The sequence below is a fragment of the Aquila chrysaetos genome, chromosome 6, assembly GCF_900496995.4.
Source record: "Aquila chrysaetos chrysaetos chromosome 6, bAquChr1.4, whole genome shotgun sequence".
Taxonomy (NCBI): Eukaryota; Metazoa; Chordata; class Aves; order Accipitriformes; family Accipitridae; genus Aquila; species Aquila chrysaetos.
In genome coordinates, this window is record NC_044009.1 from 24,687,884 (window position 1) to 24,711,674 (window position 23,791).

The 23,791-nt window shown below is 52.9% G+C and overlaps 1 protein-coding gene across 6 annotated transcripts in view; it reads right to left on the reverse strand.

Moving 5' to 3' along the window:
* NRP2 (neuropilin 2) overlaps positions 1–19,036 on the reverse strand; it is a 91,015-nt gene extending 71,979 nt beyond the window's left edge. For 3 of the 6 annotated variants that reach the window (XM_030018098.2, XM_030018099.2, XM_030018097.2), the window contains exons 1-2: positions 18,585–19,036; positions 6,343–6,520 (exon numbers count right to left, since the gene is read on the reverse strand). In XM_030018098.2, the coding sequence (XP_029873958.1) occupies positions 6,343–6,520; positions 18,585–18,657 (251 nt within the window). In that variant the 5' untranslated portion in view covers positions 18,658–19,036. The remainder of the gene's footprint in view (positions 1–6,342; positions 6,521–18,584) is intronic. The other 3 variants (XM_030018100.2, XM_030018101.2, XM_030018102.2) reach the window with 2 other exon arrangements.
* Positions 19,037–23,791: the final 4,755 nt, after the last annotated feature.

Sequence of the window (23,791 nt, forward strand, 5' to 3'; positions counted from 1 at the left end):
AACCCACTGTGTGATGCAAAATAAGTGACAGGGACTCATATCCCCACAGATATTTAGGCTCCCGAGACCCACCTGTTTGGGATGAGCCTCTGTGAATGGTGTCACCTGGTGTCACCCAGTGAGCTGGAGCACTGTTGCAAAGACAGCCAAGGGCCTTGGGCTCTTTGCTAAAAGCACGAGCATCTCAATGCTGTGGTTATCATCAGGCCCTTTCAGTGGGATTGCTCTACTACTGTCCCATGGCATTCGTGCTAAGCAGGGTCAGCAAAGATGCAAGGGGCTTAGAGCTGGAGCGTGGCTTGCACTGCACGTTCACAAAAGGCACACGTTTCTGACACTTTTATCTGGATCCTGAAGCCAGTTAGTGAGGAGTCACCACAGCCAGCCCTCTGCTCGCACCCTCCCCAGACATTGCGGGGGACCCACAGGTCCTGCTCCCTCCCTTGCTGGCCAGAGAGGCTGAGTAAGAAGCCAGTACACCACCACCTCCTCCTCCTCCTCCTCCTCCTCCTCCTCCTCACTAGCAGGAAGGAGGGGGAGAGGTCTCTATCTCCAATGCTATTGTTCCCAGTGTCACCAGCTGGCCCTCAATTTGTCATCATGCCAACAGGAAACAAGGTGCAAAACAAGATCCGACTCCTACGCACCGGATGTTGGTGAGCTGGCGGGACATAGGAGACCCCACGAGAGCGCCTGTGGGGCCATCACCTTCTGCAGAACCTGGACTTGGTCTGTCCCTACAGGGAGAGGCTCTGGGGCATAGGGAAGCACAGCCATGGAGCAAGCAGAGTTCTCACAGCTCTGCAGATGGGCGGCAGAGAGATGCGAACAACCTTGAGCTGTTAACTCGTGTGCTGGTCTAACGCCGTCACAGCTAGCCCATTCACTGATGTTTCATTTCAGAAAACGACCTGGGCTTGACGGGAATTATGAACCATACAGTGGACGCTGGATGGAGTTAAAAAACAGTAGACGCTCATTTAAAGACAAGTTGAGCTGCAGTGTCGTGTTACCCAGACTGAATTATTTCCTGTACGTTAGAAATGTTGCTTCTGGCTACCAATGCCACAAATGTATGAGCAAGCAAATGCCTTCCTTAACATCTCATCTTTGACTTCCCCTCTCTGCAAAGTTAAAGCTTGACTCCCCCAGTGTTGCAGGAGATGCTGTCACTTCCCCTTGCATCCCAGCGAAGAACGCCCCCAAGCCCTTGTGCTCTGCAGTGCTCTAAATGTTTTTCTCTTTTCTAAGCATTTTCCCAATCTCAAGATGAACGGCATTGTTTCTAAAATGTTTACTAACAAGCTAATTATGCATACTTTTCAAAGCATTTACTAATTAGCTGTCCATAATTGCTGCTTTGTCTACTCTTAACCTTCGCTGATGGAAGGATGGCTTCTTGCAATATTATGCTTTCCTTTGAAGGAGATGGTCAAGAGAGCCAGGCTGAATACTGCAGCCTCCAGCTGCCTGCCTGTCTGTGGGCACTGGGGCTGGCTGCAGCTCCCCCCGCCGCCTGAGCAAGGGATTTGGGCCAGCATCTCTGCTGCTCTCTAGGAAGGATGCAGAGCTGTTTTGTTCCAGTGCTCAGCTTCCTGGAAGCACAGGAGACGGCCATGCTGCCATAAGAGGCCTACACTGGCTAGCCGAGCCCGTGTGCCTCACCCTTTGTACCGTGGCCTGGGAAGACCAGCGTGTTACTGCCAGTGTCCCCTGGCAGGCAGTGCTTTGCGGGATAGACGCTGGGAGCGTGGTGTCTTCCTTTGCCAAACCTTGGTCCCCTCTGCCCTTCAGGCTGGGAGCAGGGGCATCTCCTGCCATGCCTGCCTGGTATCCAGCACACACCAGGATGCTGAACTTGGTTCAACTCTCTTGGCACCTCCGTGGCACTTAGGAGGTCACAGTGACAACTGCATAAATTTCCTCATTACGGTGGCCCCAGTTCCTGTTTCTGGAAACTCTCAGGGCTTGACATGGGGAGCCAAAGTCAGGAGGAAGAGCCTGACTGTGCAGCTCTGGGCTCTCTCCAATTTGCTGACTCCTGCCCGTTTCTGGAGCCCCGGGCCCCTGTCTCCCGAAACCTTTGCCAGCATTTGGCATGTGCCACCAGAGGGGGCTGCGAGCCACGGCAGCGGTCCCCCAAATCCTCCCCGGGCAGGGATCCCACCGATCGCAATCCAGTTGCAGCATGTGCTGGAAAGGGCTACAGAAAAACCCGCTGGCATGGTCTGATTACCAGTTGGGCTTTTTTTAAAAAATAACATTCCTCTGGGGCAGATGTTATGACTCAGCTGAAAGGTCTTCTGCTTGCAGAGGGAGCGCAAGCCCATCCGCTGCAGTCTGGAGGGAGTGTGCCTCTGCCATATGTGTACAGCAATGTCCCAACACTCAACGGCAGCTCTGCCCAGCCTAATCCTCTGGCAGAGCCAGCCGAGTGCGGCCGGGAATGGCAAAGTCAGTAGCCAATCTCAGGAGGGAGTCCAAAGAGAAGCCCAGCAGTGGAGGGAGGCACAAATGGAAAAGGTGGCTGGTTATAAATGCAGTGATTCACTCAGAGCTGAGGTTTCTGACCTGGATTTTCCAAGCAAGCAGTGCAGACAGAACAGCGAAATGACAATTAGGAAGGAGCGGGCAGCTCAGCTACGTGACTGTATGAGCTGGGGGACAGCCACCCCTGTTGCACACCTATTGCAAAGGGTTCAGGTCGCTCCTGGGATCACAAATAAACCCTGGCATGCAGAAGGCCGCCCAGCAGCCACCATGCCATGCAGGGAGTGGAAACATTTCGCCACAGCAGCAGCAGCGTGCTCTTTTCCACTGGATGCCACTTCCCTGTTCAGAGAGCAGATGCCGACGGCGTGGGGCTGCAGTGCCTGAGCAACAGCTGCGCTCGCAGCACAGAGAGGAAGAAATGGTGAGCAGACAGGCTATTACAATTATTTCCGAATAGTTTGGCAGGTCTTTTATCTGAGCATCAAACTTCCCTTTTGGCTCTGCCATTACTGCTGTGGCCCCACGGCTGCAGGACAGCGCGAACAACGGCCCGAGTCCCATACTCCCTGTCACAGCGTGCCCACCCTCCCGCAACAGGGATCCCTGTTGTGCTGGTACACAAGAGCCACAACAGCTGGAGAAGGCCAATTTTCTTAACCTGAAGTCCCTTCCCAAAGTAAGGCGCTTCCTCGGGGGGCGGGGAGAGAGAGAGAGGGAGGGAGGGAGGGAGGGAGGAAGGAAGGGGGGGTGTGCAGTTACATCTTAATGCCAAAAAATAAAAACCCAGATGTGCCTCCAGAAAAACAATAGCAACAACCAGCACGAAGCCACTGCCCCTGGCTGCCACCTCCGGGCGCCCATCCCTGGCTGATGCTCCTGCCCTCCAGGCAGGGAGGGCCGGCTGCTGAAGCTGCTGAAGCTGCGAAACTGCTCTCCGCAGCCAGCTTTCGCTCCGGCATCCGGGCAGCACCAGGTACGCAGGCCCTTTCCGGCCAGCTGCCTGGTGAGGGGAAATCACTGACCTTTCCGCAGAGGTCCCCAGGGTGCCAGGCACCGTACAAAACACAGGAGGAAACGCCTCCCGTCCCAAAGGGAAATCTAAAGCAGATACAAGGAAGGCAGAAAGGACACAGTGAAACTAAAAAGACTTTTGCAGATATTTTTGTAGGCCTTAGCATGGGTTTTAGGAATGTAAATGTTATGCTTTGTGAGGGAGAAACTTTAGCCTAATAAGGTAAAATGAAATGTCGAAGGAAGAAGCGACAGAGGAAGGGGCTACAGTGTTTACCTCTGGCAGCTGGAAGCACAGACAGGCCCCACTCCCACTCCAATAGCTGCCAGGTAGCAATACCAGAACGGGGGAAACCTTGTCTGTCCAGAGACAGAGTGCCACAATGGGGTTCATCAACCTGTCACCTTTGTGTGAATGTGCTCTATATTAATGATCGGATGTCAAAAGAAGGGCTCTGCCCTGAGACTATTTCTTTGATGCTGAACTCCTGTTCCTGTTAAGGTTCCCACCTGCAGCTGCATGAGGTCTTTGCTTCTTCATAAAATACCCTCTGACATTTGGATGAGATTCATTACTACATGGTCACCTATTAGTACTGCTTAATGCCCAAGAATTACACAGTGTTAATACTTGTCTCCTTCTGGCAGGTCACTTAAAAAAAATCTCCCTCCTATCAATTTCTTTCAGGCAGTGTTTATCATGCACTGTTTTCATTTGATTTGTCATGCTTTCTATCAAGCACTGTCCGTGAAGTTCTTTCAAACCCACTCCTTTGCAATGCTGGCTCTGGGGAGCAGCACCCAAAGTCAGCTTGGCTCCCAGCTCATACCTATGGCCAGCAGAAGCCCAAGTACACTGTGGATGAACCCTTGTTCATCTTGTTGTGATGTTTCACTTGCACACATGTGGCAGCTGAGGGGATAGAGGTGCAGGCAAACTTCACTTTCAGTAGAGGTTTAATATTAATACCTGTTTCTAGAGAGCAATGTTACTGCAGGAGCTGAACTGAATCAGAGACCCTGACAAACCCTCCACCATTCATGTCCCACATGGGGGACCAAACCCCTCCAACCTTTCTGCTTGAACTAAAGGCTCCCTTGTGCACGTATATGCAGAAAGGGAAAAAGTAAGACCATGTAGCAGCCACTCGGAAGACCTGCCATGGTAAAGTAGAAAGCAGCAAAGGGACAACATCTCCAGTGCTCAGGCAGCCCCTCCAGCACACACCACCTGCAGCTTGGGACCAGACCCTGCCCTCTCACAGGCAGCAAAACATGTCAAAAGTTGTCCAAGGTGCTCAGAGCTAAAATTGACAGCTTCCCACATGAGGAGGAAAAGCCAGGTGCCTGGGGGGGTTTCTGGCTCTCTGACCAACATGGCTTTGCTTGCCTGAGACCTTGGAGAAGGAGAAGCTGGAGTCCCTCCCGCCCCGCTCAACCCCTGCCCCATACACAACATCGCCCTGCCCGATACATATCACATACTCTGCAGACTGCAAATATAGGTCTATAAAGCTTTTATTACTGTGAATTTGGGGCAACTGCATAAGCTATGAGAAGGCTATACAGTTCATCCTGTGCAAGCAATAATAAAATCTGATAGCAACCATCATTCTCACGCGCGCTACCACTGAGGCCTTGTCGTGTTCATCCACGCCCACATTAAGCCTTTCTCTGCCTTCTCCCCTCTCTAAACACAGGCCTGATCCTGCTAAACGCCTTGCACACACAGTGACTTCAGGGAGAGTTCATGGTGCTCAAAGCCTTATTAGCCCAGGCTTTATCTGTAGGGGGTGATGAGATCCCCAATGACATCAATCAACACACCTTCATTAGAGTTAGAGGAGCTACACTGATTTATGGTAGCTGAGGATCCAGCTCTACACTTCATAACCTTCAGTACATCATCAAACCCATGCTGAATTCTTTGTTCTCCACAGGACTGATTCTACAGCCCCATAAATGCTTCCCGTGTCCCTCTGTCCTTTTTGCAAACAGAGTTCCCCTCTCCATATATAACCCTCTTTTAATCAACAAGACCAGCGTGTCTGGCAAGACTGCTGTGTCAGGCCCATTTTAGGAGACCCTAAACTCCTTCACAGCTCAGGCATCCCTGTAGCTGGCTGTGGATTCCAGATTAAACACACAGGTTTATATGTCTGCTGAGACCATGTTATTAACTCAGCCTTTTACGGTGCCCTTTGATGCCATTAATTATTCTTTACTAGTTGTTAATTGTTTTTCCCAGACATCTAGTTTCCGAGTCCCTTCTTAGAAGAAAAGAAAAAAAAAAGCAAACAAAACCAAACTCCCAGTTTACCAAATGCAGCAGAATAAGCACTGTGGAAAGTCAGATCCAGCCCAAACAGCTCAGACCCCCAAGCCCTGAGCCTCACATGGCTCAAGCCTGGGTCTCCAGCCCTAGGGCTCTCTGTGCCATACCTCTGCCTAGTCACACGCCAGGAAATTGCTCTGCTCTCCCAGCACAGTTTAAAAAGACAGTGAGGCCACTTTGACATAGAAAAAAACAAGCTACCTTTTAACCAAAGTGAAACTCAGGTTGAAAGCCAGTTAACTCTCGCTTTCAGATTATATCAGGCTGAGTTAAGAACCACCAGTTCAATGCAGAGTAGGCTCATCCTATGTGTCCAAAGCAGCATCTTACAACCACCCAGTCGGTCGATGCACACTTGCCCCTAAAAGGCAACGAGATGCAGTGCTATGGGGGCTCAGGACGATGCTTGTTTTCACGCACAGGGAAGCACGAGGCCCATAACGCTAGGCAAAAGCGGGAAGAGGAGGTGACTATGTACTAGAGAGGAAGAGGAAGGCTCTTACTTGCAGTCGTGCTTTTCGATTTCAAAGTGAGGGTTGAAGTTGAGGATAATCTTCTGGTTGGATTCAGGGGCGTAGATGACCCACTCGCAGTTCTGATGGGAGGGGTAGTCATTGGGGTACCCTGGGGAGGTGATGTACCCAGCATCCTTGGAGTTCAGGCGGCCCCCGCATGGCTGAGCTGCAGAGACACAGAAGGGAATAAGGCATTGATACAGGTTCTGGGCATCAGCTGCACACAGCCGGTCCCTCCGGGCTACTGCTAGGGGTGGTCTGATAAAGGCCATTCTCCAGGCCATTGACATCCATTTGGTACTCTAATATTTCATGTTAATCTCTGGGCAAGGGCAATTATTCTACACAACAAACCTACTCCTTTTCCCCTCCACGTCCTGCCACACTTACATACCACATTTCACACAGACTAGAAAAGAGAAGTAAATGCTCTTGCCGAGGCAATTACAGAGCCATAAAGTAAGAGACAGACTGATATCAGATCGTCTGAAGCTGCCTCATTTTATCCCTTCTTTTGCCTCCTTTGCAAGCTGCTCTGTGACAGTCTCCCACAGCTGTCCCAGGAGACACCAAAATTTGGACCTTACAAATCTGATACATCTGCAGGAGCGCAGAAAGCTTTGCTGTTCCCCAGGAAGGAAACTGAGGCATGGCGGGGCTGATGGCGAGCCCAGGCCCACCTGCGCAGCCAGTGGCAGAGCTGAAGACAGTGTCTGGCCCTCCTTGTCCTGGCCTGCAGCCCCGTGACAGCCCTTCTCTGCTTGCTGTGCTCTCCCTCCCCAACTCCGCGTGCCCCCACGACCCCATCTCGGCAGACTGGCCTCCTGAAACCTTTCAAGCTAACCCAGCCGTTGGAATTGCAGACGCGGATAATCAGCAGTGGTGGTTTTGTGGGGCTAGCCTGCAAATGACTGGCAATGGCTGCGTGGTGAGCAGAGGAAGCACTCTCAGCTTTGGGTTAGAACAGGCCCTAGAGGGTGATTTCATCTTCAAAAAAACATTTAATCTCATGAACGCTGCAAATCAAATTTATTATTGCATTACTTGCTGGGAGGAAAATCTGCATCACAGGGTCAATTGATAATGCACTACAAATCCCAACCAAGTCCCTTTCTCCACAGGTCCCCTACTGCGTGCCCCTCACTGCACCCCCTGCCCTGTCCCAGCGCCACGGCCCCACGAGCTGCACCCGGAAGACAGCATTGCCTCTTCACACCCAGCAAAATGGGCAAAAAACAGCAAAATGGGCAAAACCCAGCACAAGCCTAAGCCCCTCCATAGGGCATGCTGGCAGGCATACGGGGTGACCCCGGTCCCACGTCGCAGAAGGGCTTTCCCCTCCCTGACGATAAGCAATGGGGTACAACACGGGACACAAACCCTCGTGGGTTGTCCCACTGCAAGGCTGTCCCCACAGCCTCCCCACAGACCCGGAGGGCTCCGGTCCCGCACCGGGTGGGCTTTCCCGAGGCCCACACGTGCACGCCTTGCGGTGGAGCCCGGGGCACATCCCATGCCCCCAAGGGAGCCGAGGCACAGGAGGAGCATCACCCTCAGCCCAGGAGAGTAACCACACGTCCCACACCCCATTGGCTCTGTGGGCCGAGGGTCTCCGCCGTGCTCCCCACTGCCCTGGCCCCGAGGGCTGTTCCTGTCCCTCCCGCAGGGGCACTCGCTGCAGAGCCCCAGGACCACCCAGGAGAAGCAAAGCAGTGCTCGCGTGGGCTCAACCCCACGCTGCGGGTCTGGCTCTGTCCCTCTGCCGTGGGGTCCGCGAGGCCCCAGGAGTGGCCCCTGCCAGGCGGTCACAAGTCTGCCTGCTCTCGGTGGGGACATCCCAGCCCGCCTTCAGACTGCCCTCTTCCTAGAGCTAACGTGAGCAGCAGGAGCGAGGCAGGACCCCTTGGTGGTAATGCTTCCCGGAAAAAAGCACTTTGAATAAACAACCCGCTGCCTGCACGCTGCCTGCACGCTGCCTGCAGAAAATGCACGTGCCCTGTGCGGGAACAAGGGCAGCAGGAGGGCCCTTCATGGGGAAGCGAGGCTTCCTTCGCCATGAAAAAGCACTGTCTCAGTTTCCCCCATGTTTTTCATGCCCTCTAACACATTCATTCTTCAAAATAACTTTCTTCTCACACACCCAAAGGCAGCTCTGCAGCTTTCCCTTTTTTCTTAAAATAATCCTGTAAGTATCCTGAAAAATAAGAGGGGAAAAATCACAACACTGCCATGGAAGAGCTGAGAGTACCAAAAAACATCTGGTTTTGTTCCACAGGAGAGCTTGCTCAACACACAAACATTTACAAACCTACGTTCTTGCACAAATCTCTTCTCTCAGCAAGGCATATTTGCCCACACACGTGTCTATGTGGGTTCAGGGGGAGAGAAAGAGAGACATTCACGTGGAAGGAAGAAATTCACGGACTTGTTGACATCAACGTACAAATAGATGTGTAATTCACACTTCACTCATGTACGCACTTTCACACCTTCTCATAAAAATTCACACCTCGTTTGCACACATGTCCACCCGCTCCAGCAAAGAGAAATATTCAAGCTGCAGATTATTTTTCTTGGAAAGGGCAAAGTCTCGAAGCAATGAAAATACAGTCAATCCTTCCACACCTCGTCATCCCCTCCCCGTCTCTCCAGCTTTCACACACATGCTACCCGCTAGGCTGATACCACCAACATCACCCACCACTCAGAAGCTGCTAGCCCCTTACTTGCGCTGGATGCTATGAATACTCTGTGAGCCATTGCAACTCAACCACTTAGAGGGGAACTGCAATGTGAACAGGGGTGTCAGGCTCCAGCTTGCTCTACCTTTTCCCTGACAAATGAACTCAGGAGCAGACACCCAGGCTTACCCTGATCTTAAAACTTCTCCCTTGCCCTGCGAGGCCATCGCAGGTCAGCGGGACTGAGCTAAGGAAATCCCTGGGCTTGATCCTAATTTCAGGTCAGCTTGGTGCCCAAGTTAAACTGCTGGTGAGGACTGCCTGAGTAAGAGGGGCTGGAGCCCAGCTCTCTGCGGCTGTGGTTTCTGCAGCAAAACGGACAAGCAGGCAAAACCACTGAGTGGGCAGGAGCACCAGCCACATCCCTCAGGTGTTCAGATACCACCAGGAAAATTTCACCATCTTTCTGCAGCAGGGAAAGCCTTCCACCTGCAGGAAAGCTTATCTGCGTCTTTCAGAGGAACAGGTTTTGTCCTCTCATTCATCCCTCCCCAAGAAGGTCCAGAGAAATGAAGGCAGCTACTTCAGTACAGCGCTGCCTTGTCCATGCACAGCACCAGGCCACGAGGTGGGCAACAGGGTACCAGGGAAACCAGGGCTTCTTAGAGTTAACTGAAGAGGCAAAATGACTTTAATATCTTTGTAATTGTTCTGTCAGGATTTTTCTCTTTTGATTCACTGGTATCTAGCAGATAAACACCTGCAACAAAAAAAAAATCTATCACTGTGCCCACTGACGGGCAAAGGGTTTGCCTCAGCAGACATGCCAACCACTAGCTTTCCATATAAAATCAGGCCTGTTTTGTACACAGTAGAGGGTCAAGCTTCCACATATGTATGTCCTTTCAAGCTGATGCATTGAATCCATGCAAAAAGAAAAAAAAAAAAAAATAAAGGAAAAAAAAAAGGAAAAAGTGACTGACATGGCTACTGCCTAGGCTGTATGCTTTGGAAGCTAGATGCGCTCCACAGCTAATGGGCTCTGGCAGCTTTTGCCAGCCCTGAATTCACTTAATAAAATTAAAATTAAATTCTGAAGTATAAGCCAAGTCTGCCAGGTGCGTGGGACACCCCATTGCTCAGTAAGCAAAACGCAGGCGTTTAAAGCAAACTGCTGGGGCCCCTGCCAGCCCGCACGGTGGAGGGGCCAGTGGAGCGCTGTGGCGATGGCGAGGCCATGGGAGAGCAGCTGGGCTCCTCAGTGGAGGCTACAGAGGTCAGCACTCCCTGGCAGTGTAGGAGCAGGCTGGCTTCAGAGTGGGAAATCCTCAGATCCCATCCTTTGTTAAGACCCACCACATGACTTACATTATCCCAGCAATCCTCTCCTTGCAGGACCACCCCAACAGGGGAACTACACCAGAGGATGACAACCAAGCCATAGGAATGGGAAAGGGAGACCTGGAGAAGCTCGCGAGGGCAGACTCCTGCAAACGCTGCAGCATACGGCAGGCAACTCCAAAGTTTCCCACGGAGATGGGTATCAGCAGCTGAGCTCCTCACCCTTTGCGAGGGGCAGACTCCTCTTTCCCTGCCCTGATCTGCTGGAGACATCCAGGCTGATGAAGTCTGCCCCTGCTTCCCCCAGGCTGCAATGAGCAATCATTACTCAGGGGACCCAAAAATAACAGCCAGGGCCCGGGAACCTCCACCCACACTTGGGGTTTTTCAGCTCTGCAGCTCATCAGTGCATGCTGAAACCTTAGGCCAGGAGCAGAGCGTTCTCCTACTTGAATTTCCTGCCGATTAAACCCCTCTGGATTTCCCTCACCCCAGGAGAGCAGGGCTCACTGTTATTGTTGGACCTTCAACACAGAAACTAAAGCCAACTCTGCCTGTAACAAAAATAATCATCACCAGAGAGGCCCATTTCACAACAAACACACATACTACAGCCTCTCGGAGCTTGTAGCGTCCAGCAGAAAACTATCATGTGTTTTGATCTGCTGGGTTCAGTTTACTTTGGGGATGTAATTCAGGGCTGCGCACAAAATTTAAGGCGTTCTTGTTGCCTTAGAGGCAAGCGGCAGCATCACTGTGCTGCTCAGAAAGAGCAGCCTTCAAGGGCAGCAAATGAGCAAGGGAGAGAGATCCCAGGAGTTCCAAAGCAGAGGGATGCACTGCCCAGCCTCGTCACTTATTTCTCTTCCTCGCATGAGGCCCTCACAACCCAGCTCCACACTCTCATCCAACCACCACCGAAGATTTCTATGTCCCAGGATTCAGTGCTGGGCAGAGGAGATTTGCCCTGCCAACCCTCTGACAGCGCAGCAAAATATGGGTCCTGGCACACATGACCTACTGCTCTCAGAGCTGCTGAACTTGGCGTGAGCCCTTGTGCAGCAAACCCTGAGTTTCAGTCCCATTAAAGTCAAACAGCTCTTCAAGAAGCAAAGTTTTTCAAGGTCCATGTGTGTCCAAGCACTTTGCCAAACCCTGGCATGGAGGGGACAAACAGATCTCTTCTGCCAAGGATTCATTACCGTTAACGTTCATCCTGCCACAGTCCCCGGGCTCTGGCCCTGGACGAGAGTCTGTGCAGGGCTAACGTGGCAGGGGGTCTCACCCCAAACGGTACAGCACAACTTTCGCATCAGGCAGGAACACAAATGTGAACTCTCGGATTTAAACGATACATCTTAGCCACTGGCCAAGGAGAGAGACATAGTGCAGAGGAAGCTAACAAGATTAGATATTTTATCCCCAGTAGCATAGATCATTTTAGCAGAAGCGTGTTTGCTTTGGATTGCAAGATAAAGCTTCAAAGGCTTCCTGAACAAATTAATGGACAAACACACCCAAACAACAGAAAGCACTTACACGCACATTTCATCCCAGAGCAGTACCCACATCCATGTCTTGGGATTTCACACAACCAGGGAAAGTCCCCTGAACATTTCATAGAGGGCCTTTACCAGTTTAACTGAAATTTCACTTAAAAGTAGAGGCACAGCAAAGCAGAATTTAAAGACTGCTTTTGTGATCTGAACGAAGATTTGTTTGATTCAAAGTGTCTCAGGCCTGTCACGAGACAGGCTCATAAAAACACTGTCTGGGCTTAAGCAAGAAAGGAACGCGCCAATCCATCAGTTGAGGAATGCAGCCGTTTGACCACTTCCTAAAGCATCTGGGGAGGGATGCAATATATTCACTTTATAGCGCTGGACAGCAGTGAGAGGGGAACACCAGAAAGCTCAGCAAATGGAACATTTTAGCTGTGAGCCATTGCAGAAAGACATCATTTAAAATTATTTTTAAATAAGAAGGGAGTGTTGGAGGGAGGAAGAGAGAGAAGGAGATTTGGAGATTTCTTATACCTGCACTTTCTTTGCCATGTTAATCCACAGAATTAAGTGGAAACCTGAAAGAGAGACCTATTCAAGCTTCACCGTGGAAAATGAGAGGGCCAAATCCTGCATGCAAATCCAGGTAATTTGCTTTGAAACCACTGGCATTCACCTGATTTCCACCCCTGCAGTTCTGCATAGCCACCTTCCAGGGGCTGGCATTGCCTTGTACCAGTTGAGTCAGTGGCAACCTTGACCTTTAAATGTTGCCACTTTGGGGTTTTGGTGGTTCCCGCCCCTGCCTTGTATCTTTGATGAGATTTCATATCCCTGTTTTACATGGTGCTACCTCTGCTAACTTTGTTATTTGTCATCTTATATCACAGGCAAATGCAATTCCAATAGGGCAAACGGCTTAATAGTGTTAGTCTTTCTATAGCTACGTGTGCACACAATTCTCCCGGCTTGCCTGCAAATGTAATCAGTGGTTCTGGAATTACAACTCCTGGCTACTCCGGTAATCATTCGAGAGAGCTCGTGAGTGCGTGTGTGTGCACGTGCAAGGGAGGGGGGTAACTGCGTATTGAACTTGCAGCAATCATGCCTGTTTCTCCTGCCTCTGTGTTAGGCTCCCAAGGGTTTGAAGTCTCGTGGAAACACACCGCCATCTCCCAGGAATAGGTGGCAGCTTCAGGAGACCTTCATGCTGCAGGTCGGGCAGTTTCTGAGGAAACGTTGCCAGAACCGCAGGCAGGGAAACGGAGATGCGGGGAAGCTTGAAGGCTCAGAGCAGAGGCAGAAATAAAGCAGAAGCTTCCTGCATGGCAGCCTGCCACCCTACCTATAGGCTACACTAGGAAATAATATGCGGATGAAACAATTTGCTGAGCCACCCCCATGAATGCTATCGATAACAGGCTGGTTCGCGGGGCATGGAGGAAAAGCAACAGACATTTCTAATTCCACACACTGAAGAAAGAGCCATGGATTCACCTAGGGGTCCTCTCTGAAGAGCTTCAGGCTTGATGAAAGGTGTTGAATGCCTCTGAAATACTAATTAGTATTAGTATTTGTTATTATGACAATTTCAAAAAGGAAAAAAAAGCCTATCTCGTCCCTCATCTCCCCCCGCACCCTCCCAGCTTCCTCACACCTTTTGAGCCCATCTGTCGGGGTCTGTTCTGAAACTGAATCTTGGCTTTCCCCACTGGGCAATGGCAGTTTATTCCTGCCTCTTCCCAAAGTGGCTGGCAGAGCTTCTCCGAATCCCGCAACACCCCTGGCTCAGCCCTCCTTCCCAGGGACCCTGTTGGAGCTGCAGAGCAAAACACGGTGCCTTGGCAGCAGGCAGCCCCACGGATGGGACTGGACGGGACGGCAGGGGAAGCAATGCCTCCGGAGCCACTCGGGGAGAGGCCCTGCCGCAGCCTCCCTCCGCACGCGCTGCTGAGTAGCAGCGGCTTCAGCCTTTACGACGGCTTGCTCAAATCCAGCTACTGCTGAGCTTCACTACTAACGCCAAAGTTATTACACATTCTGGCGAGTGTCTTAAACACATTGTTTCCTGCTGAGCACATATTCAGCGGTCAAACAGAAAGAGAGGGAAGCAGGAGCGAGCCTGGGGGTGTGCATGAGGGAGAAAGTTGCCAAGGGGCTCTGGGGGCGTGAAGGAGAGCGCGGGGAAGGGAAGAATGCAGGAGCGTGTGCGTGGCAGGCAGCAAGATGGGGGGGGGGGACCAGAGGGGCTCTGTGCGTAAGACAAAAGGTTGTCATTTGTGTGCTTGTGAAGAGAAAGGAGGAACCAGGGAGATAGTTAAGTGTGTGTATATGTGTCTACATGCACAAGGGGTTGGGGTTTTCCTCCCTCCTCTCCCCACAGGCATTCCCTAAAAACCAGGGTCCAAAGGACCCTTTCAACAAAACGTAAGCAAAGTGAAAGGACAGTGTCCTTTTGGCTTCACCGTCTTCCTAGGAGGGACATAGAGAAAGGCAGGCATTCAAGCCCCACACGGACAGCACTTCACAGCTAAGGGTGACACACCAGAACAGCTGGGGCAGATGTCCTGCCTTTGTCTCAAATGCATGGGGAGAAATGAGGGCAGGTTTCAAAGAGCCAGAGCCCAGCACTTCATCTCTGGAGCCCATTTTCTTTGACTCATCAAGTATGAAGAGAGGAAGAAAAGCATTCAGACAGAAAGTCTCTCTGCAGCCATCCATTCCTGCAAGTAATACTTCAGGCTATTCTGCATGCCGACTCACTGCTTGTACCTCTTTCCCCAACCTGTTTGGGAAGAGGCTGCCTCACCAAGGCTGCGGTTGGGGCCCCAGCCCCCCCGCATTACCCTAGCTGTCCTCCCCCATGCGATCCATGGACAGCGCTTGCATGTAGAAAGGGTTACAGATCTGAGTTGTGATTTCGAGTGTTTGGCCCTGTGCCTGCTGACCTCGTGCTGACAACTCTGTCTTCTGTGTCTGTGTTTGTGTCTTTTCATTGCACAGGCATCAAGCCTGGCTCAGGATCTGGCCTTCTGAGATTGTGATTTGGCTCAGGCAGGGAGAAGGCTGACCCTTTGATTCTGAGTATGATTAAAACCATGCTACTGTAGCGCTAAGCCGTGTGCAACACTGCTAGCAACAGCCCTGATTTATGTTGTTGCTAGTATTGCGGTTTCCACCAGGGTGTAGACAGAGATTTCGAAAATAGCCCAGCTACCTCTTTGTCTGTGTGTGTATTATAATTAGAAATGTGTCAAAGGGCTGTTACGGCGTGAGGGTAGAGCTGGAAACGTTCACACCCTGCTTCTGCCCCCACCTCCATGCTGACACCGTCAGCCCCAGCTTGGGTGTGTGCAGGCACATCAGCTCTCCACACTTCCCGGATTAGACAACTGTATTCCTGAGACCCCATGGGGATGCAGTGGTGGTGACTTCACCGCACAATGGAGAGCAAGTTTAGCAGCTTCCAGTTTGCTCTCAGGCTGCTGCCCCCACCATCGTGGCTAAATGCCGACTTTTTCTATTATTTCGATTTCAGATAGGATCACAGGTCTCAGATATAGGCGATTTATTTTCCTAGCACAGCTGGTCTGTCAGAGGTCATATAATTTGGCTGCAATCCCAGTGCTTAAAAATTAATTTTTCCTTATTAATACAACTGGGGGTCCCACAGGATAGGATCCCAGCCTTATCTGAACCTGACAGCTTCCTAAACCCCATGAAGGATGCTTTCTCCTCTCAGGCTATCTGCAATACAAGGCCACCATGTCCTGGAGCCCGGCGGCACTGGAGGTGTCTGCTAGGAAACCAACCCACCCGCCTGCCCAGAGCGGCACGCTGCTGGGATGGGGAGCGCTGTCTTCTCCAGCCCAGCATAGCGGGTTGCTTTCTCATTTTAACCTTCTAAGACACGCACGAGGTACCAAACACAGAGTAAATACCGGGAAGGGGACTGGGGGGTGAGAAGGTGCAGGGCAGGGAGATGGGAAATGCCTCCGTAGAGCCCCCTGGGACCAGTATGCCTGCCTGTCACTCCAAACACCACACACCATGATTTTTCTGTGGCAGGAAAGTTAGGAAAACAAAATGCAGCATCCTAACCTGGGTCAGAGCCCCCCACTGAGCTTGTATCAGTCGTTTTCAGTGATGCTCCTGACAACTGTCTGATTCCTAGGCTAAAAAAGCTTTTGTTCCCAGTAAGAGCCGAGTTAACAGCACAATGGGCAAAAGGCATTACACTCAATGCTTGTATGGGTGCGTGTGTGCTGTTTGTATGTGTGCGGCCGCGTGCCTGCTCGGCAGCAATTTGTTTTGGTCCCCCTCCCCACCTTGGTACATCTCCTAAGCCATTACTAAAGATGCTAGCTTTTAAGCAAACTATTCGGAAGGCTTCAAGAGTGAGCCTTGCTCGGAGCTGCATAAACATCATCTGAACAGCTCAGTACTTGGGTCACTCAAATCTGTTACTTTCTTGATTGCTTTTTACAGGAAGATGAAAAACACACAGCCATCCAGCCTTCAGATTTATCTTCCAGGGTCTCCCACCCACTCCCCTCCATGGTTATCTCAGGGTTTGCTTGGATACATACAAATTGGCAGCTGCACTGTTTATCTCTTACTGTAGAAATATTGCACTAGGGTTTTTTTCCATGTGGATTATCATATTATTGTCTATTAAAAACATCTCCCCTCTCTACTAACCTCCCTAAGGGAACCTTAAGAGGGACTTTCATAATGGGGGAAGGCTTTCAGATACACCAGACTGAAACATAAATCCATCTACCTCTGGCATGTTTTTCTTACTAGGCTGGCTAATTTACTGGAGCTGAGCATAGTCTGACCAAGGCTCACATCCCATTACCCCATACCTTTGCTCGCTGGGCTAGCAATAAAGTCATTTGACCGGGTTTGCAGCACCACAACAACGTCTTGGGAAACAGCCGCAGAGAAACAACTTCCTCGCTGGCTCCAACACCATGTGATGCTCTGCTTAGCCGGGAAAACCCCGCGTTCAAATAAACATTTCTTACAGCAACTGAATGGCCTCAGAGACACGGCTGGCTCATAAACCCCTTCCCAGTCAGAAGTCCTGATCCCGAGCCCACTCAAGGACAGAAGGAGGTGTACGCACGGACACAGGCACACACTCAGGCTCAGCAGCCACAGGGATCGCAGCCAGGCTGGCCAGTGCACCCTCAGGAGCGAAACTCAGCTTTCAGCCCTATCCGCCTCAGCACAATACCCACGCCAGGAGACCAGACACTGCCTCTGCACCGGGGACCATCTGAAAAGACTCTTGCACTCAGCCCGGGCCTCCCAGGACTTTGCCCTTTCTCTTCACCCCACCGAGTGCCTATTCATTTGTTTTCCTATTTGAACAAAAGATGGGATTTTTTTGCTTTCCTCTGTCACCATAAGGAAGGAGGCGATGCCAACCGGCAACTGAATGTACACGGAGCGTGTTTGCCGGGAACGTCTGTGCTTCGCTGCTGCAAAAAAAGAGGGACTTTCTCAGGCGGCAGAGACTCTCCCACTTCCCTTTTCAAGGGGGAGCTGGTGGCCATGCCGCTCCGGGGCAGGGGAAGGCAGAAGGACAGGGGGAAAGGCAGGGACCCACGCACGCACATCGCGCCTTGCCATCTATCGCTGCCCGGGTCAGACCGCGGCTCGGGACCCTGCGTCCCCGCGGGCTGTCCGAGGCACGTCCCGAGGCCCGTCCCGAGGCCCCCACTAACGGGAAGGGAAGCCCACGGCTCAGCAGCTGCTGCCTCGGCACCACCGTCCTGCCAGGCAGCGCCCGGGCTGCTGACCGCAGAAGGAGCCCCAAGAGAGCGGTGGACGGCGGGGTGAGGCATATCCTTTTCCTCCGGTGACTGCTCCAGGTGGGGACCCTGCTGCCCCCGTTAGCCGGAGCCAAAGCCAGTGGCCGGGGAGCACAGGGCCCAGCCTCAGCCCGCCCTTGCCCCTCGCCTGTCCCCAAGCCGAAGCAACGCCAGCACCGGGGCTTCATCCCAGCGCCTCCTGACAGCCCAGCCTAGCTCTTAAGCGAGGACCAGAAGAACACACTCGCGCCCCCAGACCTGCCACGAACCCACCAGGTCCCGGGACACCCCGGCGTTTGCAAAGTTAAGCGCGGGTCCCGCGCGTACCGCGGGCGGGCTTTCCCGGGGGGCTGCCCGGAGAGTCCCTCCAACGGGCGGGTGCCGCCACCGCCGTTAAGCCTCGCCCGCTCCCAGCGCCGCCCTGCGCGGCTCCCGCCTGCCTGCTCCCCTGCCAGATGATTCTAATTTCTTACCTAAAGTTTCCCGAGGTTGCCACCGGGCACGGGGCCGCGGGCATCCGGATGCGGGCGCCCGGGATGCGGCTGGTCCCTACCGCTTCCCCTCCCTTCCCCGTGCCCCCCCCCCCTAAAAAAAACCCCACCAGCGCGCAACTTTCCTATGCGGCTCCGTCCCCTCGCCCCTTCACGCCGGGGGGCTGCGCCATCCCCGCCACGCGCACGACCCCCCCCCCCCAAACCCGTACTGCGAAAGCTGCGCTGCAGCCGCCGATCCCTCATTTGTTCCCTACGCGATGCCCGAGGCCGGGCAGAGCCTCTGTGCGTGCGCCCGCGGCCGCGCACGGGCACCCGAAAGTTGGGCGGGCGGGGAGGGCTCCCTCGCCCACGCGCGGCCGGGGGCATCCCCTGCCCCGGGGGACGCCTTACCTGTCTCCGCCGTGCCTCCGGAGCCGGGCAAGCACAGCCCTAGAAATCCCCACGCGAGAAGAAACGTATCCATCCTTCGGAAGAAATTAAAAAAAAAAAACAACCAAAACCAAAAACCCAAAACCAACAACCAAACCACCCGAGGCTGCGGGGCCGAGCTTCGCCTCCCTCCCCTGAGCGCGCCGCGCCGCGCCCCGCGTGGGCGCCCCACTCGCGAGCGGCTCCGGCGGGGCTCAGCGGGGGGCGGCGGCGGCCTCCCCCGGGCCGGGGCTGCGGGGCGGGCGGTGCCGGCGGAACGCCTCTCCCCTAGGGCGACCCGCGGGGCCGGCGCCTCGGCATCCCCCGGGGCGCGGCTGTGGCGGTGGCGGTGCGGGCTGGGGCGCCGTCTGCGCCTCCTCTCCCTCCCCGCCGGCGCCTCGCAGCCTTTTCAGGCAGGGCGGCATGTGGCTGTCAGCGCCGAGCGCCGGCGCCGCCCCCCTGCGCCCCCCCCCTCCGCCCGCGCACCGCTCCGCCCCGCCCCGCCCCAGCGCTGCGGGAGCCTCCGCGTTTCCCCGGAGGGGAAACGCGGAGGCTCCCGCAGCGCTGGGGCGGGCGGCGCGGAGCGGCTCCGCGGTGTCGGGCGCGTCCCCGGTTGCGGCGCCGGGCCGGGGGGTGGCGGCCGGCCCCTTTCCCCGAGCGCTCGCGGCCTCGCGGCGCGGGCAGGACTTGAAAAAACCCGATGGAAAGAAGCGCGGAAGAGCAGGGCTGTGCGAAGGGAGACACCCAGAAATTGTCAGATGGGGGAGCATCAGGACAAGGATTGTCCCTGCTCGTGGGCTGCCGCCGCTGCCGGCCGAGACCCAGAAGCGCCGTGCCTCGGCCGGAGCCGCCGCGCCGGAGCGGGGAGCGCAGGCTCCCTCGCTTCTGACACCCCCGTTGCGGTGCAAAGGCTGCTGCAGGGGACAAACGCAAAACCTCTCCGGCGCTGCGCCACAGTTGGCTTCCACGCTCCCGACCAGTTTTCTCCAAGACGCTCTTTAAAAACACAAGCCGAGAGCAGCGTTCACATAGTCACCTTAAGAGTGCTCAGAAAGTTTGTTCGCCTTTGCCCCTGACAAGGTGAGCACTCCCCGCCTGGGCTGGAACCGCCGGGACCTCGCGTTTACTTGCCGCTTAAATTCACAGGCGGCAACAGGCTTAAAAGGCGGTGCCTGGCAAACTGGGGCTAACTCACACCTCCATCCCGTTTGAGAGGTGACATTGCAAAGCACACAAGTGAAATGAGCCCTAAAACCCCGCACCAAAAAGCTACTTAAAACCAAATTCTTCATGTTGTTGATCAGAGCCTAGATTATAGATTCCAACTTCCAAATACGCAGTAGACAAAGGGATTAAAACTACGTTACCTCAGTTTTTTTTAAGTTGGTAATTAGTGAAGAGATACTGGCATGTGGCAGAAGTGAGATACATCATTGTGTGGGTGAGAGGGAAAGTACGAACATTTCACTGGTACTCGTTTAGGGCGACGAGACTAATTATTTTGTACTCTGCTGTCTATCAGTTACGGGTAGCATCACCAGCTCACGTCAATGAAATCATGATGCCAACCTGTTTGAGCGCATTCGCACAACACGAACGCACCGAGTTCCTCTGAGGCCAGTGGAAGTTCATTGACAGCAACAGATTTGGCCTGACAGATAGATCTGATATTTCAGCCGTTACCCTGAGGGCTGTAGCATCCCTCTTCCTTCTCTGTGTTTTGATACCTGATTTTGCATCTTCTGCAGCTCAAATGTGCTCCAACACCTGTTGAAGTCGACGCAAAACCACTGGCAACTGAGTCTACTGCCTTATTTATTGTATTTTGATGTGGAATTATGCAACTATTATTTACTACTCGCTTACAGTTAGACTACTATCAAGCTAGCAAAGTGTGATTTTTTGTGTGTATAAATAGCCCTCACAAACCATAACACAGATATTGGAGTGTAATATAAACCCACAGCATGAATCATTCCTCTCTTGAGATGTGCGTGGAAAAGGAAGAGGCTACCAAGCCCTAACCAGAGTCGGCCCCATCTCACACACCGTACAGCATCGGGGCAATTTTCCTCCCATTACATTCAGTCAGAGTTTCCCCTGGTTAAGGTCAATAGAAGAGTGCAAACGTGACCTTGAACTGATACCAGCTCTGAGCTGCTACTGAGTGAAGAGAAGATAACCCTAGGAAAGAAAATGGTGATGGGAAATGAAGTTACCTGATGCTCCACGGAGTTTCTCTCGGCTGCTTTTCAATAGCTCTCCACAAATCCAGCCCTGTGTTTAGTGTCAGATCTCAAGTCTACTCTCCAGAACACGCCGCTATCAGGAAAGGAAAGGCACAACTAAAATACCAGGCAGCGCTACTGCAGTTTCTACCACCGCAGGTGTTCAGGACAGGATGACGACCAAGCTGGTGACACCCGCTAGTCCAGCTCAGGTACAAAAGAGTGAGAAATACTTCTTTGGGGAGCATTTAAGACTCAGATCCTCTCTCAGGTTTGAAGGAACTGAGCACAAGGTGATGCTATGCACCTTGAACTTACCTCTGCCTGTTTCCAGGGGCAGCTGCTGCTGCTGTGGGCGTTGCTCCATGCCCCAAGCAAGGCTGGGCCTCATCAGCTCTCCACGCTGGGGAAGTCCTGCTTCAGCCAAAGGGCTCAGGGCTCTGCTGTCTGTTCAGTCCGCCTGTGGGTGTTTAAAACCCACGAGTAAGCACTCGCCAAACCCATCAGGAACTGCAGCATTTTTCCATATCTGTATGTCAGAAACATCCACAAAACCTCAATGAAAATGAGACTATGTAATTTAATGGTACTGTAATATTTAACGTACCATCTGCATTAAATTTGGTTGAAGCATTTTTGCAGCCCAAGCCTTAGTCAGAACTGTGATGCAGTGAAATTTCCCCCACCTCTCTCCTCCCTTCCAGCAGAAAGCCTTTGCCTCCTTAAACAGTGCCTAGTTCCCTGCTGCTGACCCGAGGGCCCGCGTACCTCAGGTTTTCCCTGGCACTCTTCAGCTCTGCTCTTCTCTTCCCTCTAATTGCAGCTCCTTTTCAACATTGATCATACAGCCTCATTTATTTTCAATCACAGCTTCCTCTTTCTAAATGAGTCCTTATAACACCATGAACTGACCATCAGGAGGTGTCTGTAAAGCAGGAAACCCCCCAGCTTTTCCTTAGAGCCTTTCTCAATCCTGATTTAAAAGAAAATAAAATTAAAACCAAGCCGTCATGTATTCCTGTAATCTTCTCTGGGCTCCAGAGTAGCTGGACAAACAGGGTATCTCCCCCAGTTTTATGTCAAAACACTATTTCCAATGCAGAACTTGACAGCCTTCCAGAGAAAACAACACGGGAGGACTGAAACAGGGTTAGGAATGAGAGCGGAGGAAAATGACACCCGGGCTAGATAAAACCAGAAGTATTGTCAGTCAGCAGGAGAGCAGGGACTCAAATATTTTTGGCAGGATACCCAAAGAGCGGGAGCGCAGGGCACGGGGGCAGACGGCGTGGGTTGTCTCCCCGACTCCTCGCAGGAGTGCAGACTTCTTGCTGCAGTTTTCCTCCTCCAGACAGTTCTTCGAGATTCTCAGCTAAAAAGCTCTAAGTGCATCATATAAAATGTTTTTATTAGTCTATCAGGTGCACGATTATGAGATCTCATTTTATAGCCACAAATAGCCAATAATTACCTTAGCATCCCATTAGCCCTCATCTTCAGCCAGACTGTTTGCTCGGGAATTTGTCCATATTCAAAAAGCAGGCCAATACCCCAACTTGGAGAAAGCAGTTTGGCACATTGCATTCAAGTCCATAAACTTCCAGTGTAGAGGTGGCTTAATTAGCAAGCTGCCCAGTTAATTTTTCATGGGGAGTACCGTGGCTGCTAATCTGCGGTTGAAAGCAGCGGCTGCAGGTCGAGCCCAGAGGCTGCCCCTTCGGCTCTGCGGGTGCTGTAGCAGGTCAGCACTTGCCCACCCCGGTTACTGCCCACCCACCCCACTCCTGCCCACTCCATTACTGCTCGCCTCCTCCTAACATGCCCCCTGCACGTTTTTCCAGCTGCCGGCCCAACTGCTGCTACCCCCCCCCCCCCCCCCCCCCCCCCCCCCCCCCCCCCGCCTCTCCTGCTCACAGGTATTTCGTATGGGAGGAGCATTGCTGGCGTGCAGAGGCTACTCCAACATTCATGCTGCCCGGCTGCATCGTGGCCTGAAGCTCAGGTGGCCACCGCAGGCCCCGGGCCAGTAGTGCCCTGCTGTGGGGCCGGGAGCTGGCAGAGGGCTGCGGGAAGAACTCGGGAGCAACACCGCTGCAGAGGAAACGAGGGGAGCGCTGAGGCAGCCTGGAAAGGAGAAATGAAAAGAAGGGAGGAAAAAAACAGAGGAAAAAGGAGAAAAGAGTGGAGGAGGAAGGCGGCGAAAGAAACAGAGAGGCAGAACAAGGGGATGGGGGAAAATGAATAAATGGCAGAAAACAGGGAAGAGAACAGAGGAAGCAAACTAATGGAGTTAAAATCCATCATTGGATTAGCGGAGAGGGGAAGAGCGATTCCTTGCAGCTCGGGAGGTGCTCAGCCACAGGAGGGGCGCAGGCGTGCTGCTGGGGGCCTGCTCCGAGCAGCAGCCTGTGCGGGGGGGTCGGAGGTGCCAGCTGGGGGGGGAGGGAAGCCCCTGCATCTTCAGAGTTAATAAAAAAAAGCTTTCAGACTTCAGCAGGCTGACTAAATTAGGCTGAATATAAAGGTGCTGTATTATTTCTCAATACGGCAGCGGTATGAAAGGAGGCAATGGGTTTCTTTTGAAGCAGCTGCTGTGTAATCCAGGGCTTTCAGGTGTACTTCAACCAAACGCTCTCCTGGTTTCAGCAGGTTAACCTCATTAAAGGCTCCATCTACTGCTTTAATGTTCACTGAAATCCCACTGGGTGGGTACATTAGGCAGAAAAAACCCCCACAAGATGATTGCATGCTGCTGTTTGGCACAGTGAATGGACCTGGAAAGGGAAATGGAGGACGGGAGGGGGTCACACAGTGACCAACACTGGAGAGGGCAGATCTTGAACCACTGTAACACGCCAGCGGGCCTTGCCCTTTGCTAACGGCAGCAGAAGCCACTGCAGCAAAACCCCAAGTCTGCAGGGAGCCATCCCTCCTGACCCATCTCCGTGAATAACCTGGTAG